General features: G+C 37.1%; 1 protein-coding gene across 2 annotated transcripts in view; it reads right to left on the bottom strand.

The window, feature by feature from the left end:
• Window positions 1-639: 639 nt before the first annotated feature.
• Window positions 640-15,634, bottom strand: part of ORC3 (origin recognition complex subunit 3) — a 74,653-nt gene continuing 59,658 nt past the window's right edge. The window contains exons 14-20 of one of the 2 annotated variants that reach the window (XM_006143411.2): window positions 15,335-15,468; window positions 11,200-11,279; window positions 9,610-9,710; window positions 4,657-4,798; window positions 2,550-2,666; window positions 1,424-1,503; window positions 640-1,036 (exon numbers count right to left, since the gene is read on the bottom strand). In XM_006143411.2, coding sequence (XP_006143473.1) covers window positions 931-1,036; window positions 1,424-1,503; window positions 2,550-2,666; window positions 4,657-4,798; window positions 9,610-9,710; window positions 11,200-11,279; window positions 15,335-15,468 — 760 coding nt within the window. In that variant the 3' untranslated portion in view covers window positions 640-930. The remainder of the gene's footprint in view (window positions 1,037-1,423; window positions 1,504-2,549; window positions 2,667-4,656; window positions 4,799-9,609; window positions 9,711-11,199; window positions 11,280-15,334; window positions 15,469-15,634) is intronic. The other variant, XM_014585888.1, reaches the window with a different exon arrangement.

Here is a 15,634-nt window from a genome sequence, read left to right as displayed (position 1 = left end):
CCGTGCGCTCGCCAGACAGACAGAGAGACATAGAGACAGAAAGCGAGAAATCACCCCCCAGGGGGGATGGCCACGCCGCAATCCCTTCTCCTCCATTCTCCTCTTGGGATCTTGGGCACGCACGCACACGCACCCGGCGTGAGTTTAAGCCACCGGGTCCGGGACACGAACCGCGATCAACTACGTGGGAGTCTAGCGACATAGCCATTACGCTAACTGCTGGTTCCCTGTTTCATTATATCTTGATGTGTACTTGCTGTGGAAGAGATCCCGATGTTTCATCTGAGCCTTTCTTTCCTCATCTGGGTTTATAAGTTTGGGATACAATTTGTAGAGACCTTACTATCTCTTAAGACACCATGATGAGTGATACAGAAGTAGAATTATTTAAGTAGAAAGTCAAATAGGTTGGGACCCTTTAAGATGTACAAGTAAATAAAGGAAATAGAGAGGTAGTGACAGTTTTAGAGCCTGTGTAATCACTGAGAAACAAGTCAGTGTAGGAAATTCACAGTTTACATATAATATATTAAAGTGAGGACTGTCAGAGTGAGGAACTGGTGGAGGAAGGAATGTGTACTGCTGTAACACTGAAAATAATTCATACTCCTGGATAAATGAATTTACATTTATATACAATGTATTTTCAATAATGATTTATTTATAATCTAGTAATGACTAAAAAGCACAGCAATAATTGTGAGAAGTTTCAGATATAACATAAGCATATTATTTGTTGGACTCAAAAGTACTCTTAAGAGTGTTTTTATATATATCTGTTTGGAGTTAGTGGTATATTTTCTGGTTGACCATCACACTGGGAGTACACATTTTCCACATTGCAGTCTCTTCTAGCTGTATATACACACGACTGGTTTCTTTTAATCTTGTAACCTGAATGTGGTATTTCTGAATTGACTCATTTGTTTTCTAGCAGCCTCCCCATGTTAGCCTTGCCACGTGGTCAGTTTTCTGCTTGGTAGGTTTTATAAATCCTAAAAGTTCTAGTTCAGAAACAGCTCTAATAAACCTTGCACTGGAGGCTATAGCTAAGGAAATTGTATTTGACAAAAAAGGTTAAAATCTAACTGTTAAAATACTAGTTGGTAAACTGTGGTAGCCAGTTGAAGTATGCACTCCTAAATTAAACCATTACTGGCAAGCATGAATTGTAATTAGAATCCAGTGTCAGACATAGAATGGAAAAGTGCTTAATTCTTAATTAAATTATAATTTTTCACATAGTAAGAAAATTGCACCCACCCATTTCTAAAAGTACATTAAAAAATTCATAGTGACCATTTCATTTTCAGTATACTTTGGAATACATTTTAAACCAAATATTTTAGGTATTGTCTCAGTTTAAATCAACTTCAGAATATTTAGAAATTTTAGTTATTCTGAAAAATATGGAAAAGGATACTGAATAATTTCATTCACTTCTTCTGAGGTTGTGGAATTTGCATCTGTTTTTTCAGCAGCTGTCACTACTGTTGCAAAAGCCTTTTGAACAGACAAAACAGAAGAAAATAATCTCTTCAGTTGCCAAACATCCTTTATACTTCCTTTGATGGTTCTGTAATTAAGCCAGGTCTGACACTGCTGCTGCTAACTGACACATTTGTTTTCATTGTATCAAATTTCAGATCCTCAAAATTGCACTGATGATCACTTTAAACCAATTACACATTAAGAGCTAATGTAATAGTTCTTGAATAATCTTGTTTCAGAGAACCAATAAGTGTGCAAAGAAAAAGCTAGTGTAAGTTAAAGGCAAAAATGCCCTGTATCCTCTACTTCCAACCTCCCTTAATCTAGGAAAATGCTGATTTTTCTTTAAGCAGTTAGGATTTCTTTTTAAAGAATTATTTATTATTTCATTTTTTACTTTGACCAGAGAAAGAGAGGGGAAAGTAAGAAAGCAAGCCACCAGGTCTAGGACTTGAACTGTGGTCAACCATGTGGGAGTCCAGCACCTCAACCTCTACATCACCTGCTGGCCCAAAGTTAGGATATTTTTAAATGGTGACATCTGTCAAGTAAGGTCTTAAATAGAGTTAAAGTCATTGAATACTATTCTGAGGAGGGAAAGAATAGAGTTATTTATTTTAAAGAATGACAACAATTGTCCATTGCCTTGCCAAGTATCTGTACTTCCTTATTGCTAAATCTGTTGTGTAGTCATTCCAGTATCTTTTTTCTTTCATTAAGGGAAATGCTAGTTAATAACATATTTCCTTATTTTATGGAATAATCCAGAACCGATCTAAATTGTGTTTTAATGCTAACTTTTGGGTGAGGTTGCATACTTATTCTGACCTGGCATCAACACATAATTTGGTAGAAGAATAAAGGATCAGAGAGCAGGGGATTGAGAGCAGGGATTATTGAACTGCTATTTTCTAAGGAACTTTTAAAGCATGAAGTGATTTATGCTTTCGACGTCAAGAGAAGGCATTATGAGTTCCAAAGTATTCAAAGTATAAAAGTATTCCAGGAGAACTCTCATGGGTGATTAGACAAATAGCTTGCTCTTTTTCCCAACCTACCTCTGACCAGTCCACAAGGTTGATTAGCCTACTGCACTCTAGGTGCAGTTTATATGCTATGCAGATGTCTGGGGCGATATTTGGAATGCAGCCTTCTTCACTTTTCAATGCTTCATTCTAAAAAGTAACAGAGGACTACCTTTTATAAATGTTTAGAAACCAAATCAGACATTAATGAAATCTCTAACCAAAATTAAGTAAACCAGTAAACAGAATCTTGATTTCCTTTATTGATTTCCTTTATTGAGTAACAATAGTTAACTAGTTCTAGTTTAGGTTTAGGTGTTGGTCATAATCCCCTTAGTTTCTAGTCATTAGAAGAATATTCCTAGGATCAGAGGGTTAAGCATATTTTTGATTTGCATTTCTGGTTGCCAAAATGAATTTATGGAATTCTTTGGTAATATCCAATAAAGTGACACTTTCAACATTTCTAATTAGTTGAATTCTAGCAATACTAATACTGTTGGGTCGTCGGAAAAGTCATGACACATTTTTTGCATAGAAAACCAGAAAAAACACATCGTGACTTTTCCCTTTTTTTTGGAGAGGTTTTTGCTATAGGGTGCATGCGCTCGCCAGAAAGACAGAGACAGACAGACAGACAGGAAGCAAGAAATCACTCCCCAGAGAGGATGGCCATGCTGCAATCCCTTCTCCTCCATTTTCCTCTTGGGATCGTGGGTACGTATGCACACACGCTCTGCATGAGTTTAAACCACCAGGTCTGGGACCCAAACCACAGTTGACTACATGGGGAGTCCAGTGAGGTAGCCATTATGCCAACTGCTAGTTTCAACATCGTGACTTTTCCGACAACCCGATATACTGTATTAGTAAATACTGACATACCGCTATTAAGACTGTAAGTTATTTCTCAAGGCAAGACTATGCTATCAATACTGTAGGTCTTAAGCTCTACAGAAACTCAGTGTTTATTCAACCTATTTGAAATCCATGGTTCTTACTGAGAAAAATCCCCCGTGTCCCCCTACACCCTAGATATTTATTATTTTTAAAAATTTTCCAAATGATTGATGAAATTACACCAGTTCTCTTCTGTGACACACCAGATTTTCTGAAAGTTTTAATATGTGGTTTATATATTATTAGCTTGTCTGAAAAGTTAAGACGTATTTTTTCTATTTTTCTATGCAATAATGCATCATGACTTTTCAGATAATCTAACAAAAAAAATTTTTATTCTTTAAGTATGAAGTTATTCAAGCTCCCTACTACTACCATCATTGTAAACCACTGACTTATCTTCCCACTAAGTATTCTCTTGGAGTACTTGGCAGGTTTGTATGCCAGTTTTGCAGTAGTAAAATGAAACCATTCCATTGGGATGCTCTTCATAAATTTGTGGAGTCACTTATTAAGTATTTTTTGGAACAAAGTTTCTAGGTACTTGACTGAAATGATAACTTATTGTTCAGAAGTTATTTCATCTATCTTACTGAAAAACATAGCTGCTTAATGTTTAAAGTGACCGTTTTACCTGGTCATAAGAAAGCTAGTTTTAAAAATCCTCAACTATTTTGAGCTCTTTTGTTTAAAGATCTTCTAGGGCCTGGTAACTGTGTCAGGACTTAGGCCAGAGGCCCTTTTACAGTGTGTGGCCCAGGAGTTTAGATGCAGAGTGATGGTGAGCCCTGAAGATGCTCTCAAAATAGATCTATCTTTGTGTTAAAATCCAAGATAAAAATCCTAAAGCATTTCTGTTGTTCATTAGGTACAATCATTTGGATCTTTTAAGTAATTTCATTCGACCATACTGTTCAACTCATATCTGCTCTTATAGCTGTAGGAAACTAATTTTCACAAGAGTGGTAGTAGTAATATTACACTCTTGAACATTAGTGTCTGTGCTCTGGTTTTATCACATGAAAGGCAGATAGTTACACATGGTTGAAAATTAGGAGCACCAGGGTCTACTGATTAGTATCTTCACTGGGTTACAAAACTCTGTATGTTTAAAAATATATGAGAGGTACAACACTGAGCTGCCAACTTTCTGCTCATTAAAACAGAACACAAATTTGCAGTGTTTCTATGACAAGTTAAACCAAAGCTAAACTGTCAGAGAACTGAATCTGCTTCTTACCTTTAGATAATAATAAGGGTTGTTGAGTGCAGTATGGAGGGCGATTCGTGGGGCAGCATTTAAGTGCTCCCGAAGGCTGTGAGCAGCACTGAAATACACGACTTCATGCAGAGGCTGTGTCTCTGGAGGCACAAGGTATTCTCTGAAATAGCCAGAGTCAGGTGTCAGCTCTTATACATGCACACAGGCTTATTCTGCCAGACCTTTGTGGAAGACTAAATAGTGTACTTAAAAGGCAAAGTCAACAATAACCAAAAGCAAATAAACAAAATGCAAGTATCAGATCCAGTGCAGTTTCACTCAGAGTTGTACTTCCATATAAAACTTTGAAAAACTTCCTCCAGACTCTACATTTTGAGAAACTCTATGTTTTAGTTTTGAGTTAAAACTTTTAGAAACAAATGAACACATACTTCATTTCTGCTCAAAGTCTTTAGACTAGAATTTCTTAGAGTATTAATGAATTTCTTAAATTACTTAGAAATCTGAGATATCCATATTCTCTACACTAGAAAACATTTAACTTTGCGAGTTAAACTCAGGCTTCTGCCTGGAATTAAGAGTTCAGGGAATTCTTTTGGATTAAAGAAAATATCTTAGTTGATGTTTTGCCTCAAAAGTTTTTTAGACATTAAAATTACATTTTTCTTTAAAAGGCAGAAAAGGCTAAATTTGAGTTTCAGTATTAAAAACAATTGTTCATCAATAAAATTCCAATTTTTTTTTATTTTTAATTTTTTTAGATTTTTGGTACAGAGCACATGCACTTGTTGAATAAACAGAGACAGAGAGATTGAAAGTGAGAAATCACACCCCCCCCCAGGGGGATGGCCATGCAGCAGTCCCTTCTCCTCCATTCTCCTCTTGGGATTCTGGGCATGCATGCACATACTCCTGGTATGAGTTTTAAGCTGTCAGATCCAGGACTCGAACTGTGGTTGATTATATGGGAGTCGCAGCAACATAACCATGCCATTTGCTGGTCACTAAAATTCCAATTTTAAAAATAATAATAACTTTTATTTTCTACCTGTGAGTTAAGATGACCAACTAATTTTAATGAAATTGTAATTTAAAAAATAACACATTAAAAAGTTCACTTTGAATGTGTAAAAATGAGCTCATCAGCTGGTTTGTGCCAAGACAGTGATATCATTTTTTGGTGACCTGGAGGGTAGCAAACTGGAAGGAAGAAGCTTTGGCATGTACAATCCAAAGATTAGGTAATAAGTCACTACCTAATCTTTGGATTACAGTACCTAACTCACATGCCTTCATAAAGAAGAGTCTTGGGGCTTAGTTTGTCCTGACCTTTTGGCCACATGACAGATTATCAGCTCCTTTTAGTGTAGGCAGAACAAAACAACTACCTCAGCCCAGCCACCTTTTCTTTTTTTTTTTTTAAAAAGAGGTTTTTGCCTGTGTGCTTGCCGGAGAGACAGAGAAAGCGAGAAATCACCCCCCAGAGGAGATGAACACGCTGCAATCCCTTCTCTTCCAGTCTCTTCTTGGGATTTGGGCATGCATGCACATGCGCCCTGCATGAGTTTTAAGCTGCCAGATCTGGGGCTCGAACCAGTCGACTACATTGGAATTCAGTGATGTAACCATTCTACCATCTGCTGGTCCCAGCCCAGACACCTTTTATTCTAAGTGACCTAAGTTTTTCTTTCTTGGAGAAGACATTACCACCTAGAAAATTTCCCTCTATCTGCTCTGCCCTAATGTGGTCAGTGGCTTTGAAAGGAGGAAGTAAAAAGGATATTCGGCCCATATATATCACTCTTTACCACCTTTCTCCTCCTCGTCTTCAAGCTCCTGACCCCTTTCACTTCTAGATGCTCCTCCTCCTCCAGAGTCAATTGGAACAAAACCCATTTACAAAGAGTGTATGAGTTTCAGGGCTGGATGGCAGCAGTAAGGTGCAATGCTCTACAAAGCTTACTTGATGGGAAGTTTCCAGTTTCTTATCTGGAGACCTCCCTGAGTACACTAGGTGTATGCCCATGATCTGAGACTGGCTAACGCTTGTGACATCAAGGCCCTGTTGATGTTGCTAAATAAAACTTTAAAAAATTCTAAAAAAGGGGCCAGCAGGTGGCCCATTTAAGGTCTGGACTCCCACATGACTGATCCTGATTCAAGTCCTAGACCTAGCAGCTTGAGAATCATGCTGGGCACATGTATGTATGCACACACCCAAAATCCTTAGAGGAGAATGGAGAAGGGATTGTGGTGTGGCCATCCTCCTAGGGGGAGGTTTCTTACTCTCTCTCTTCACTGTCTGATGAAAGTATGTGACCTATGGCAAAAACAAAATATAAAAAATAACTTAAAACTGTTATGACTTTGACTTGACACTCACTAAGGACCAACATTCTATACTCAAGAACTAACATATTAATTACTCAAGATTGAGTTAATTTAGCTGTAGCTTCAGGAAATGGTTTCTATGGCACTGATTGCACCTTTGGATAATAGCTACCAGTTTGGAATTTCAGATCATAAACTCTTCCTATGCCATCCTCACACAGTTGACTCCCTAATCATTATCATGATTACTATAAAAGACATTGGTGAAGTTTTTGTTGTGTAATAAGGACTGGAAATCATAGCAAGTGAACCACACATTCAATTTCAGAAACTTAAGCTACTGCCTCACATTTGTAATCTCCAAGGCAAAAGGTCTTTGTTGGACATTCCTAAAGAACCTCCACCAGAGGTGAGATAAAACATCTGCCTTTAATTTAATTCCATTGGGCTACATTAGTTGAGCAACAGTGACAACATCATACGTTAAAATTTTTGTCCAAATGTAGACATAGAAATTGGCACAGAAATATATTTTGCCATTTATTTGCTGTATGAAGAAATAATGAGTCTTATACTAGACATAAATCCTGCATTATGCTCATTCTGGATTCATTCAGATCAGTTTACACATGATAGGTCTTCCCCCAAAGGGATGGTTCTGAAGGAATAGCAGATTTATTTATCAACAAGGGCTACAAAGTTGAAGCTTGATTTTGAAGAAAACAGTAATTTAGAAAGTGGCAACTTATTCTCAGCTTTCAAGATTTAGCAGCCCATTAGTTGTTCTGCTAAAAGCTGCTCATGGTACTGTGAACCCTGTCTCCTGAAGACTACAGCTTGTATTTATCTTTAAAGAGCATCTCTTATCCAAAACTCAGCTCTGTTCAGACATTGGTTGTGGAGAGAAGTTACTCTCCACAATTGATGACATCGTTCTTCAGGGCAGAGTAAGGAAATTCTGAAGGCCTTTTGACCAGTGTCAGGAGACTGAGGCTCTGTGACCCTGAATGAGTCATAGCCCCTCTCTACAGTAGCTATCACACAACTGTCCCTATTAGCTCTAACGGGTACAATCCCAGCCTCTTCCCTCCATCTCGGGAAAAGTAAATCCTGGTATGGAAGATTTTGTGATTTAATTACAGCGTGTTTCAAACGTGCTATGTAGTATTTCAATAAATGCTAAGAAACGTTAAGACCTCAGACATGCTAGGTCAAGATCATGAAAGGGGAATGGTCTGTGTGATTTCAGAGCTTGTAATTTGGGATTTGTAGGAATTTAGGAACTTGACATTTGGCCTGTAAATGAGGCTAATTACATTGAAAATTATTTTTATTGACTACAGTGATCACAACTTGGTAAAAGGGAAGAGTCAGGAACTTGGGTCTAAAAATTACAAGAAGAAAGCCAAATAGGAAAGGTTAACTCCATGAGTTCTAAAATGTAATTCCTGATCAGAAGGTCAGTTCAATATTGCAGTATATCACTTTGGTATGACACATTTCTCGCTTTAACCTTTTTGTCACATTTGGGTGATCATTTTAGATCTCTTTCATGGTGTTATTAATTTTTCCTCAATAATTAGGAAAAATACCAAATTTTCCTCAATAATTAGGAAAAAAAGTTCCTGGAAAATGGAACTTTTTTCACTTTCAAGGCTGAGAGGTAAAATTTATCAGGAAACTACTTTATCTTGATAAATGACCTGCTGTTTTTTTTCCTTATCTGTTCAGTGCCCAGTCTGTTATTGGACTTAAACAGTCATTAAAAAACAGATAAACAATAACAGGGCTTTCTCCTACTTTTTAACTATTAAATAATTTTCTTTTGCACTCATTTTTTTCTGTAGCATGTTCCTAATTCCTGAAAGGCAGCATAGGTGGGTGATTTTACACAGATACATATACTGGCTTTTGGGAAATCCATGAATCAGAATGATCTAGAATGAAGACGAAAGCATCTTAAAATGTAGGCTGAACTGGTAAACTTAAATTTTCTGAGTACATGTCTTAACACAAGTTTAGTGCTGGTGAGTTACACTGGTAGTCTTTAAAATCAGAAATTCCCTATTCAGGATAAAAAAGAACAGCATGGCTAATTTGTGTTCTGAGCTTGGCTCAACATTATTCCTACAAAAGCAGCAAGGATAAAGTGTGATGCAAACATTTTGTTATTATAAAGGGGAAAAATATTTTCTACCCCTGTGTTTCCCCACCTGGCCTGCATGAACTAGATAAAATAAACCCGTATTTTTGAACTGACAGTAAAATAAGTCATTTGATCAGACATCATTAATAATTTAAAAGTGAATAAAAATTATAATTCTAAGCTAGATGGAAGAACCAACGGAAAAATAAAGCCTAATCTAGGAAAATGTCCTGGATTGGCTATGGACAGCTATCACACCAGCATTATTTGTGTAAGATAGCTCTTGGGGCTGGCAGGTGGCATGGTGATTAAGGCGGCTGGACTCCCACATGGCTGACTGCAGTTCAAGACACAGATCTGGCAGCTTGCTTTCTCACTTTCTTGCTCTCTGTCTCTCTCTGGTCAACTTCAAAAACTAAAGTAAAATAATGACAATGAATAAAATTAAATAATTCTTTAAAAAAATATATTGCTCTTAAGCTCAATAGACTCACCTCACCAGACAATCAATGAAATTCACAACTTTTTCTCTGAGTACTTCAAATCTGGTTTGCTTCTTACTTGTTCTTCTCAACTCCTTCATTTCTAGTAAGGACTGTTAATGACAAAACATACCATTTCTGATGATTCTGAGAAAGAAAGCTCCTCAGAGGGAGCTCTAGTGCTGAGGTAGAGGCAGCTGATGCCCTTGCCATAAGAAAGAAAATGCAGAGAAAGAACCAGATCAAAATGAGTTATTTTTTTATTTGGCCCAAGAGCACATATACTCACTAGAGAGGAAAAGAGAGAGGAGAGAAAGAAAGCACCTCCTAGTGAGGTGTGGTCATGCCACAATCTATTATTTATCTCATTAGGATGTTAGGCATGCACACGAACACTGCTGGCATATTCTTCAAGCTGCCAGGGCGCGAACCCGAACTGCTTAATAGACCATGTGGGATCTGGCTTCCTCAATCACATGACCAGCAACATTTTCTAAGTTCTGGCAAAAATCTCTCCTAGATGTTTTGCTTTAAATTTATAAGAAGTGAGCTTTCAGTATAAGAAGAAAAACGGCAGTCCATTTTCTTACTACGTTACAAGGCAGAGTGCTTATTATTGATACTTCTATTTAAGAAAAGGACTTAAAAAGAAGGGAAAAAACCTTGCCTTTGTGGCATACTAACAGAATAGATTCCATGTGTTTTGTTTCACTTAGATTGTATTTTTTTTTTTTTAGATTGCAATTTTATTTGACATAACTTGGCATTATGGTACTTGGCATTTGACACTCAAGATCCTAAAATTAGGAACTGGCAGGTGGCATAGTGGTTAAGGTGCTGAATTCCTACATGGCTGACTGCTGTTTGAATTCCAGACCTGGTGGCTTGCCTCACTTTCTCTCTCTCTCTGGTCAAATTAAAAATAAAAAAATAAAATAATTCTTAAAAAAACAAATCTGAAAAAGAATATATTGAATATACTATGGCTCAAATTCCTGTCTATGCTGTGAATAAAAATCAAGTACTGGGCCCGGCAGGTGACGTGGTGGTTAAGGTGCTAGACTCTCACATGGTTGACCATGGTTTGAGTACTGGACCTGGTGGCTTGATTTCTTACTTTCTGTCTCTCTTTCTCTGTCCCTCTCTGGTCAAATTAAAGTAAATAAATAAATAAAGTTAAATAAAATAATTCTTTAAAAAAAATCAAGTATCTAAAACTAATGAGTTAGGCTTTTTTAAATCTCTCAGTTTGATCAAACACAAATAGATCACATTAATATTTAGATTCCTTTTTGCAACCATATTCCTGTTTCCTCTTGTTGCTATAGTTAACTCTGTTTTTGTCTCTGAGCCTACAGGAGCAGTTTCCACCTGTGCTGGTTACTAAATTCCTACCTGTGAATATGCACAGTGAGCATAGCATAGCAGTAGGACAAACAGGATATTTAATTTATATGTGAGTTACAAAGTCTGCTTTATTCCTGGTTATAGTTTCAAAATGAAAACAAAAACATGCAGGTAATGCTAATCGCTAATAGAGAAAGAACATGAATGGAGAAAGGGACCATCACGGAGTGTACCTGGAGGGAAAAGTGACCTGACCTTCTGAAGATGATAGAGGTCTGTCTTCTGAAAGCCCTTTGGCTGTGACCCAGAAGCATCATCATCTTCTTTGGCATCTGCTTTTAATACAAAACCAATATACAGTAATTATGGTAAGTCTACCTCAAGAGAACAAACTTTGCTACTAATCCAAAGAAACTAAAACTTTCACCTATTTTTTTTAATGTGCCCAAGGATCAAGTCTCCATCAAATAAATAATTTCTTTCAGAAGCTAAAGATCAATAAATATTACACAATTTATGCTGTAGTAAGATCTTCAAAAAGCCAGCTACTGTACTGAAGTGTTTTATCACAATGAAAACAAAATAAAAAACAACTAAGAAACAAAACAGAGAAAGTCCTCAGATATTTGTGCAGTAAAAATGGTATTTAAAAAAAGATCATATAAGCAAACTTTTCTTTGCTTATAGCAAGATTGTAAACAACACAACCTGGCAAACCTGGTCTTGATCTTCCAATATACTATATTTAACACAACACTGTTTGACTATAAAGAGGTTGTGTGTGAAGTTTTGAAAGAACCCCCTAAAAGATAAAAGTGTATCATAGTTCTCTTTAGCAAAAGGAACAGAAAACCATTAACTGTTAAATGTATAGTTGAGCTGCTTCTAGAAAGCATAAGACTCTTATATTCTCCTCCAAGTGCCAGGTGCACTTTGGGAACTTGACATTCACATGGTTTAGCCTAAATCAAAGAGGAGTATGCAAGAGAATATTCACTGTTCTCAAAGAACAAATTTATTTTTAGCTATGGATAATTCCTGGTTCAAGAAAGATATAACTTAATGTTAAAATATCTAACTAAATTCTTTGCCTCACCTTATTAATATTAAATTTACTTAAAAGTAGAGCTGATACGATACTCTGCCCCACTTAGCCTTTCCCAGCTATAATTTTAAACCCAGACTATAATGTGTAGTAGGTGCTAAGGAACCAGAGATAGCATATAGTCAAATACTTCTACTTATCCAAAGTGGGGAGTTTTCATTTCATTTTATTAACAATGAATCATTTTTAAAAATTGAGAAATACAGAAATTTCTTTGAGCTGCATTACTTTGTAAAATTCTTTATGTTCTAGGCAGTTAGGCATCTTAATCACTAACCTTCCCATTTGAAAAGCTGAATTCCTTTATTTAGTACTGGCATATCATAGACTTTGTTCACTTGCTCATGTCAACTGAACTCCAATAAAATCAAAATATTTGCAGGTTTGTTTTTTTTTTAAACAGAAATCCCCATGAATCCAATTCATACAAGAAATTTACCTAATTTATCTTATATTCTTCTAAACCCTTTATCCTATTTATGTCCTTAAGGGTGTCCTCTCACTGGTCTAGTAACAACAATTTGGGGGCACTTAACTATGAACCAGTGAGGACAAAACGAGTTAGTGGTTATGAGAGGTGGGCTCTAGGTGTTACCACTAGGTAGCTGTGCAAGCACAAACAAGTCACTTTCCCTTCTTGAACTTTAGCTTCTGGTTATAGCTGAATTCAGTAATCTCCATAATACCAACTTCTAGACCCTTAAGATTTTTGTTAGAAAACTGGTTCAGCTCATGCTAAAACAGCAATGCCCACAAAGAACTGGAAGGAAACCAAGTGTAGTGGAGATATCCTCCTCCTGGCTGCTCACATCACCCCATGTAAGCAACCTTCCCCTTGATCTTCCATGACTGAGCCCTTCTCAGGTGCCTTGGGTTGCAGCTCTGGAGAAGAGTGGATGGCTTTCTGCAAATGCATTTTCCTAAGTCCAAAGGATTTTTAAGACAAAAGAACACTTGCCAAACAGAAAAAATGAAAACATTCACAGTAAGATATTTTCATCAATACCATGCACTTACTTTAATAAAAAGGTGCCTCTTTTTCCAAATACCATGAAAAACTTCTTATAGGAGATAATAAAAGGTATACCCTATTTTTTTTTTCTACCAAAAGAATATCATACTTTGGTGCTAGAAACAGAGGGAGAGAAGAACCTATAAAACGATAATGATCAATATTAATCTGGGATGCTCCATAAAGAACACAGAAGTCCTGGGCCATAGGTGGCACGGTGATGAAGATGGCTAGATCCCACATGGCCAACTGCATGGTTCAAGTTCCTTACCTGCCTGCCTGGAAAACACACTGGGTGCATGTGCATGTATGCTCAAAATCCCAGAAGGAAACGAAGGAGAAGGCACAACAGTGTGGCTGTCCCCACTGGGGAAGGGGTGCTTTCTCACTATCCCCCCTTCTCTGTCTCTCTTTGGCAAGTACACATGCCCCAATAAAGAACATAGACATCCACAGAAGTGTTGGAACATTAATGAACAGAACATAGCTACCTATACAAAATGAGGCACAAGCATGCAGCAAATACAAATGGTCATGTGGAAGCCATACAAAATGAAAGAAACTGTAACCTTCCAACACTGAGAAGTGCCAGGCTGCCTCAGTTCATTAAGGATTGAAAGATTCAAGCTTTGTAAATCCGATTAAAGCAAGCTTCACGCATATTTTGGTAATCAGCATACCAATGAGCCTCACTGCTGTGAAAGTAAGTTCATAGCTATTAATTTTTCAGGCTTACAAATGATTTATGCAGTGTTTTTGAAATCTATACAGAACGTGATGAGATGCTTAAGAAAAAACATATAAAAGGAGCCCTTAATAATGACGCCCTATTATTCACTCCAATCTTTCTGGTTCCTATCTGTTGCTGTTTGTTTTCAAGTTAAGCCTTCCAAACTGTCCATCTGGAGAATGATTTTTTTTTTTTCCTGCTCATTTGATATTCTTTCTTTAACCCAAGCAGAAAGAGAAACATTCAGCCTATTTGTGATTGCTGAGATATGACAGTCTGAAACGTGGTATATTAATTGATCATAAACTACCACTTCATTTCTCAGCACATTGGAATATTTTTCCGTGTCATTTTAGTTAAATGACTGACATAGCATGTAGAACTGGCTGAGTATTATACTCTCACCATCGAGGCTCTGAAACTGGACCAGGAATTCCTCTATTCTCTTTGCTGTGCTGCCAAACAGCTTTTCGGAAGAGGTCTTAAAAGCCTTAAAACATTTCTGAAGTATGGTCATCAGTTCATCCTTTGCCAGCAATCTAGAAAAAAATCAGAAGATGTACTTAGAAAATGAACGCACTTTAAAAACATTTTCTACATATTAAATATTTCTGCTCAGATTATATAAATTTTTTTTGAGAGGATATTTTTTGCTAATGGGCGTGTGCATTCGCCAAAAAGACAGAGAGCGACTGAGAGACAGAAAGCGAGAAATCAGCCCCCAGGGGGGATGGCCACGCGGCAATCCCTTTTCCTCTATTCTCCTCTTGGGATCTTGGGCACGCACGCACCTGCCTGAGTTTAAGCCACAGGGTCCAGGACTTGAACCGCAGTTGACTACATGGGAGTTCAGCGACATAGCCATTATGCTAACTGCTAGTCCCAGATTATATAAATTCTTCATTAATAACCACTAACTTTTTTGAAGAGATTTTCCTCAATGTATGTGATATTTAGAAGTTTTTGCTTCTTGTTTTGCTACAGGGTGTGTATGTTCTTGCTAAAGAGAGGTGGCAGAGGGTGGGGGCAACCATGTGCTACAGTCCTTTCTCCTCCACTAGGGATGCATATTTTGGTAATCAGCATACCAATGAGCCTCACTGCTGTGAAAGTAAGTTCATAGCTATTAATTTTTCAGGCTTACAAATGATTTATGCAGTGTTTTTGAAATCTATACAGAACGTGATGAGATGCTTAAGAAAAAACATATAAAAGGAGCCCTTAATAATGACGCCCTATTATTCACTCCAATCTTTCTGGTTCCTATCTGTTGCTGTTTGTTTTCAAGTTAAGCCTTCCAAACTGTCCATCTGGAGAATGATTTTTTTTTTTTCCTGCTCATTTGATATTCTTTCTTTAACCCAAGCAGAAAGAGAAACATTCAGCCTATTTGTGATTGCTGAGATATGACAGTCTGAAACGTGGTATATTAATTGATCATAAACTACCACTTCATTTCTCAGCACATTGGAATATTTTTCCGTGTCATTTTAGTTAAATGACTGACATAGCATGTAGAACTGGCTGAGTATTATACTCTCACCATCGAGGCTCTGAAACTGGACCAGGAATTCCTCTATTCTCTTTGCTGTGCTGCCAAACAGCTTTTCGGAAGAGGTCTTAAAAGCCTTAAAACATTTCTGAAGTATGGTCATCAGTTCATCCTTTGCCAGCAATCTAGAAAAAAATCAGAAGATGTACTTAGAAAATGAACGCACTTTAAAAACATTTTCTACATATTAAATATTTCTGCTCAGATTATATAAATTTTTTTTGAGAGGATATTTTTTGCTAATGGGCGTGTGCATTCGCCAAAAAGACAGAGAGCGACTGAGAGACAGAA

The sequence above is a fragment of the Tupaia chinensis genome, unplaced genomic scaffold, assembly GCF_000334495.1.
Source record: "Tupaia chinensis unplaced genomic scaffold, TupChi_1.0 Scaffold000097_1, whole genome shotgun sequence".
Classification (NCBI taxonomy): domain Eukaryota; kingdom Metazoa; phylum Chordata; class Mammalia; order Scandentia; family Tupaiidae; genus Tupaia; species Tupaia belangeri.
Note: the sequence above shows the minus strand (reverse complement) of the source record. Positions and strands in the feature narration are given on the sequence as shown.